This window comes from Castor canadensis, chromosome 8 (assembly GCF_047511655.1).
Source record: "Castor canadensis chromosome 8, mCasCan1.hap1v2, whole genome shotgun sequence".
NCBI lineage: Eukaryota > Metazoa > Chordata > Mammalia > Rodentia > Castoridae > Castor > Castor canadensis.
Genome location: NC_133393.1, coordinates 126,922,325 through 126,928,947, shown reverse-complemented (window position 1 = coordinate 126,928,947; position 6,623 = coordinate 126,922,325). Strand labels below are relative to the sequence as shown.

At 44.5% G+C, this 6,623-nt stretch overlaps 1 protein-coding gene across 3 annotated transcripts in view; it reads left to right on the top strand.

The window, feature by feature from the left end:
- The first annotated feature begins 447 nt into the window (after positions 1 to 447).
- The window catches only part of Kitlg (KIT ligand), a 79,428-nt gene continuing 73,252 nt past the window's right edge, over positions 448 to 6,623 (top strand). For 2 of the 3 annotated variants that reach the window (XM_074084088.1, XM_074084087.1), the window contains exon 1: positions 448 to 713. In XM_074084088.1, the coding sequence (XP_073940189.1) occupies positions 582 to 713 (132 nt within the window). In that variant the 5' untranslated portion in view covers positions 448 to 581. The remainder of the gene's footprint in view (positions 714 to 6,623) is intronic. The other variant, XM_020162337.2, reaches the window with a different exon arrangement.

The window sequence follows — 6,623 nt, the reverse complement described above, 5'->3', positions numbered from 1 at the left end:
CCACAGTAGCCTCAGCATAAAACACCGGGCTCCGGGCCTCTCCAGCGCACGAGGTTTTCAGTCTGTCCCCGCGCGGTGCCAGGTAAAGCCCCGCCGGAGCCCGGAGGCCGGCCTGGGACTCGCCGCGCCCCGCAGTTTGCCAAGCTTCGCCCCAGGCTCCCCGCGCCCGCGTGGCCTCCCGCCGGTGCACGCCGGAGCCGGCAGGCAAGGGACGCAAAGGCCTGATCGGTGCAACTTCGGGGACCTTCGCCGCACTCTGACCGCCCTCCGGGGGCTCCCGCCGCGTCTGGCCCGCACCTCTCCCCCCCGGGGCTCCGGAAGGGAAGGAGGCGTGTCCGGAGCAGGCGGGCGGGAGCGATATAAAAGCGCCGGCGGCGCGGCGGCCCGGGCTTCACTCGCCGCCTCGCGCCGGGACCGGGAGCGCCGCGGGAGGCACGGGCCGTGGGGAGGGCGCTGCGCTCGGGCTACCCAATGCTTGGACTATCTGCCGCCGCTGCTCGTGCAATATGCTGGAGCTCCAGAACAGCTAAACGGAGTCGCCACACCGCTGCCTGGGCTGGATCGCAGCGCTGCCTTTCCTTATGAAGAAGACACAAGTGAGTAGGGCACGCTCGGGAGCTCGGAGGCTTTCCAAGACAATCGCGCCCGGAGCCCCGGGGAGGCCGGCGCGCCCCGGGACCGGCAGCCGGGACATGCGGGGCTGCGCCCGCGCGGTGAGCCAAGAGGGTTGCGGGGGGGTGGGGTTGCGGGGGGAGGCAGGCGCGACGTGCGAGTCCCCGCCACCCATCTGGGTGAGAGGGGAGAGGAACGGGAGTGATGAGAGCGAGCCCGTGTCAAGTTTGGAGCCGCAGCGGTGGAGTTGGGAGCTGTCATTCGAAAGCCGCATTCCCGATCAGATGGAAGAGTCGGCTGGCTCTGTGGCCCGGGAGTTTAGGTCATCACGGGAAGGCATGTAATGACATCGCACGGGAGACATTTTTCCCCGTGGATCCCGGGAGATTATGAAACAGGTCCCCATGCGCCACCCTCGCTCGCTCTCGCAAGCCAGGTTTATTTGTGCAGTCCCCCGGGGAGGGTGGGGGCGCGGGACGCGGCGCGGACGCGGGTGCAGCCGCGGGAGCCAAGCCAACCCCTAGCTCCTAAAAGGCAGCGCTCGGCGGGGCGGGGAAACTGCCCGACCCGCCCGGGAAAGCTTGGCTCCCTGCGGCGGCGTTTGCCTAGTTTGCAGGTCTGGGTGGGCCGCCCAGAAAGCTCTAGATGGAGTCCAGCCTCCACAGTGCGTGCACCTTCTTCCACCACAAAAGAAAAGTTCTTTTTTAAATGGGTACCTCGAATGATAGTTATTGAGATAATACCCAGTGTCGCTAAATGGTGCTCTATACAGAAAGCACTGTGAGTAACGCACTGCCCAGGGTACAATTAAATTTTTTTCTTCCTTGAAACAAGTAACTGGTTGGTCTCTTAGAAAGGGCCGCCCAGGTGACCCCCATCAGCAGTTCTCTTCTCCCGTGGAGGTGGCTACTTCTCCCTTTCAGAATTGTTCTGTGTTATCTACTGCGGGTTGGGTAAGGCTTGCACTTTCACCGCCCAGAGGTTCGGTAGGAGATTGCAAATCCCTGAAATGTGTGGAAGGGGTGGAAGTGGTGGGAAAAAAGGAAAATTGCGGATTTGTCCATATCGTCGGTTTAGAATCGTGAGTGTGTTGCAAATGCTTTATTAAATGACTCACTTAGCGTCGTATTTGAAATAGATATCTAGCTTGGAGATGTACACGTTAAGAAGGCAATAGGAAGAGTCAGCCCCTTTCACCAGTGAGAAGAGGGCAGGGGGAAGGGATATTGCCTAGCTTAAAGGAGGTGTTCAGTAAAGTACTCTCCAAGAGTCTGTAACTAAGGTAGGGAAAAAGAAGTGCAGAATCTGCCTGCGGTCTTGCAAGCAGGTTAGTTTTTAGGCGAGGCACTGAACACCACACCTGGAATCACAACAATGTGCTGTTGAGGTGCAAATATTAAAGATGCTTGCAACAAAGAAAAGTTTAATTATAATGGCCTGGTGTGTACCCGCTTTCTGCTTTGGGGAATAATAAACAAGGGGGGGGGGAACTTATTCCTTTTTATAGCAGCATCTGCTCGTTGGAATTGTAGTGGTGAGATCTGAGTAGAGAAACCTCTCTCAGGAAAAGAGCCCCAACTTTCCTATTTAAACAAGAAAACAGGAGACAGATCAGGTTAAGGTCCAACACTCCAAAGCAGGGTGATGGACTATCAAGTCACTTTGAGAGTCAGTAGGATTGATGATCCTTGCTCCCTCTTTGCAAAACAAATGTGAGTTCTGTAATCTCCTTTCTCACTTTGATTAAATGGCCGTGTAAATAGGATTACATGGAATAATTCCATTGAAAACTAGAAAGAGGTCAATCTAGCCTGAAACGCTGTGGAGGTGGCATTAGTGACTCAGTGCTGCCCACCAGAGACATTTGAAACAGCTAAGTATTTTAGAAATGTGACCTGTTCAGACCAAGTTAAAGTGCAGGCCCTTTGGGGGAACTTGCTGGTGTTAAAGGGCTTGCAGGGAGAGAGGGCATTGCTCTTGTTGAATGAAGGCATTCATTGCTCAGGATCTAATGACCTTCAAGGTTTCCTTTAAGGCTATTTCTAACAATTCCACATTCCTGTCTCTGAAAAAACAAGAAGACACTGGAAATTGCACAAAATCAATACAATAATCCATGGTAATGAAGGAAGGGATTAGATTCTCTTTCACATTGTCAAGTCTTTGGATCCAAAAGTTACAAAGTTATTTTCCATGCAACTCTGCATGGATAGAGAATAGCAAAAGGAAACTGAACTCTAAGAAGTAGGATCCAGGTGTTTGTTTGTTTTAGTTTAATGTTATCTTTACCAGGGAGGAATAGCTATTGGTATTCAATAGTTTAAATAGTCCCTTAAACAAACATGGCATCATTACTCAAGTTCTGTTATAGGCCAACTGATCCAGTACTGTTTCATTACCCAACATATCAAAATAGAATTTAACAATAGTTTTTAAAGGACTTTAACTCGAATAACACAGCTCTCCAAGAATCAAGGGAACAACCAGGCATTTTAGCCTTTCAATCAAGATAAATAAGTGAAAATTCTACCAACAACCACTTGGGGCTTGATGAATGATTCTTTCATTTACTTAGCATATGTGATGGACTCCAGTGTTTGAAAAATAATTACACAGGCAATAGTCATGAGGAGCAATTGAGACAACAAATTTCATCATACATCCGTAGAAATGGATGTATTTTGCATTTTTCGGATTTCTCTTTGACTGTATTTTATTTATATGGTGTGATTTTACTGTTTCTGAAGGAAATTGTGGTTCTTTCGGAGATGCTTAGAAAGAGCATCTTCTTCAATGCATAGACTTTTTAAAAAACATAGCACTGTGGTATATTAAATAACAATTAGGATGTCATATTATGACACCAATGAAGATTTGTTTCAAGGTGCCATTATCCTAATATGCTCCAATGCCACATTTATCCATGTTTTGCTTACCTGGTAGTCTCTGCACAGGTTTCGAGAGTAGTCATGACTGCTGTCAGTTTTTGAAATACTGAGATAGGAAAGATTTGTCTTGCAACTGTAGAAAAGGCCATTTTATGCACATTGAAGCTCTCAGGGAAGAAACAAAGAAAATTTTTGCTTTCACTATTCAGAGAAAAATCTCTCTTTTTTTGTCTATGAAGTTTGTCGCATGGGTGACAACGTAAGTTTGCTTTATAGAAAAATTAATATATTTATAAAAAGAGCATTTTAAAGTCTTGTCCTTATGATCACTCAATTTGTAATGTGTCCTTTGAATCATTCTAATTTATGTAGCTTTTAATTGATACATTCTGCCAAGACTTTAAAGTGCTAAGTCGATTACATTTAACATAAAACAAGGAAAATAACCATATGGAAATCTGAAATTCTGTGCCAAACCAATTAAAATTGCTAAATTTTATTTAAGTCTAACTGCTGATTTGAAGATAGCAAATTGTGAGTCACCTTTGTTCTTCAATGAAAGGAGATTAAAATCTTAACCACCACTTTAATCACATTAAAAGCAATACCTGCCCAAATAGCTACTCTGTCAATTTCAGAGGTTTCTTGCATGTTCTGTTTCCTTTTCCATCTCTGGTGAGTACCTAAAAATAGGGTTAATGGGAGGATTCTAGGTTCTCACTTCTAAAAACTTAGGTTCCAGTTCTTGTTTTACCACTTGTGAGACAAATGACCTTAGGCAAATGGTTAGACTTTTTGAGATTTCCATTTTGTAATCTGTTCGATGTTTATAAACTACTTATAAAGGTTTTTCTCAGGTAGTGGTTGTGAGGACTAAGGGAGATTTTTATGTATGTCTCCATCCCAGCACAGTTGCTTACTGTAGTTATAGTCTGAATTTATTTGTTCCTGAGAAGAGAATTGCCTTCCCACCAACTTTTATAAGCCAGAGAAAAACCGACTATTTCAAGTAAATGATGCTTAATGACCAAAGTAGAGATCAAATTTTCCTAAATCTGGGCCCATCACTTCCCATCACGTGCTGATACTTGATTATTGATTGTAATTAACACATGTCAAACCAGGAATGTGCAGAAACAAAAGTGACAGGCGCATGTGAGAGATGTGAAGTTCTTTTAAGGTTTTCTTTTAAAAGTAAAAGTGATGAATGAATTAGAATATAAAACCAAAACCAGCAAATGGAAGTATTGTCTCTGTCTTCTCCTCACTATTTCCACACTCTTGTTTTCTAAGTTCTCCTTGGATGAGTGTGAGGGCTTGTTTTATTTTAGATAAAGAGACTTGGTCAGCATCTCTCCCTGGTGTTCTTGCACTAGCTGTCTGAGTGAGGCTATGCATTCATTTCTGCAGGATGTCTTTGTTGTATTTACCAAGCAACATGCAGTGACATTTTTTTTTTCATTATCCAAGTGTAGGAGTTCCCCCCCCCCTCTCAATGACCTAAATGTTGCTTTTGTAAATGAGGGTAAGGCATTTAGATATAAATCTATCTTTTCTAGTACACAGATCACGAGCAGCTGCAAAAATTCTGTTTTTGGTCTTAGTTACCTGTGTAGTCAGAACAATTTATAAAACAAATTGAGAAGGCACCAAGATGTCTTTAAAATATATGCTGCTTTCAGGGCTGTTTTGTATAGACTTTGTTTCATGGAAACCATTGACTGTAGCCCTCTGATTTATAGATGCAGCAAGGTGTTTTTTGCCTTTTCATTTAATTATGGGGATACTAAAAACTGTTTACAGGGACTGGGAGTTTGCAAGAATTGTCATTATGCTACCCTTACCTATTTCTGTCTGTCCAGAGAAGAAAGTGGGGGGTGATTTTTCTTATAATTAGGCCTCCTGGTTCTTTTTTTAAAATCACAAAGTGTGTCATTGAAAGGAAGGCTGTTCTTTATGTAGCTCTCTGTCCTTTGGTTACATTTTACTGTTTTCTAGGCTGCCACATTGACTTGGGTATTAGGAAACTTGAGTTCTTTTATTAACCTGGATACGAAGTCATATGTCTTTGGGAAATGTAGACCTCCCTGAATCTGATGGCTTGGTTGAAACATGAGAAAGTAGGACTAGCTGATTTCTAAGTGCCTTCCATTTCTAAAATTCTGTTTCTAAAATACTAATAAAAGAGAGGTTTGAGCCAGATGGCATTGAACACTGAAGCTTCGTTTAGGGTTTTTTGTTTATTTTGAGACAGTCTTGTTATATAGTCCAGGCTCATCTCAAACTTGAAATCCTCCTGCCTCAGCCTCTCCAGTGCTGGGATGATAGGCTTGCACCACCATGTCCAGAAAATCTTCCTTTGGTTCTGAGATTTATGTAGCCATTGCTTCAGTATGAGTACATATTTTTGCCATCGTTTTATTATTGTAAGAATCAGCCAGTGGGAGAAATGAAGGTGATTTAATTTTAGACAGTTCTACTTTTAGCCATTTCACCTACTCCTTGATATTTCTCTATAACAAGAATGGTATTTCCACTTGAAGAGGACCTCTTCTTTCTCCCTTCTAATCTTTTAAGTTCTGTGAATAAGGAAGAATCCTAGGGTGAAGTCAGACAGCCCCAGAAGATGATTTTATACAAGGTAATGCTTGCCTATATTTGCCTGTCTTTTCTACCCCTTGCCTTGCAAAGAATGCCTGTGCTCCCTGGGGTGATCATGCAAAAAGGTGTGAAAAGACAGCAGCAAACTCATCCATCCCCAGCGCCCACTTGAAAAAGCAAGACTGGTCACCTTTGCAGAAAGGGCATCTCACTGCATAATTGTGTCCCTGTGCAAACTGGGAGGAAAGAAATAGCCTAGAGGGAGGCGCTGTTTGCCTTGTATACACATTTACTGCGCTGCCTTCCCAGGAGCAGAAGTTCATCTTCAGAACAAAAGCCCTGTGGGTGCTTAGAACACGTGCCTGTTTTTCACCTTGACATAAAATCCCTGAAACAAATGACCTTTCTATTTTACTGTCTTTACTAAACTCTAGGGCTGAATCGAATCTCATTAACGGCTTGTTTCATCTGAAGTGTGTGTGTGAGTGGTCATAAACCAGGTCACTTCTAACAGTCAGAACT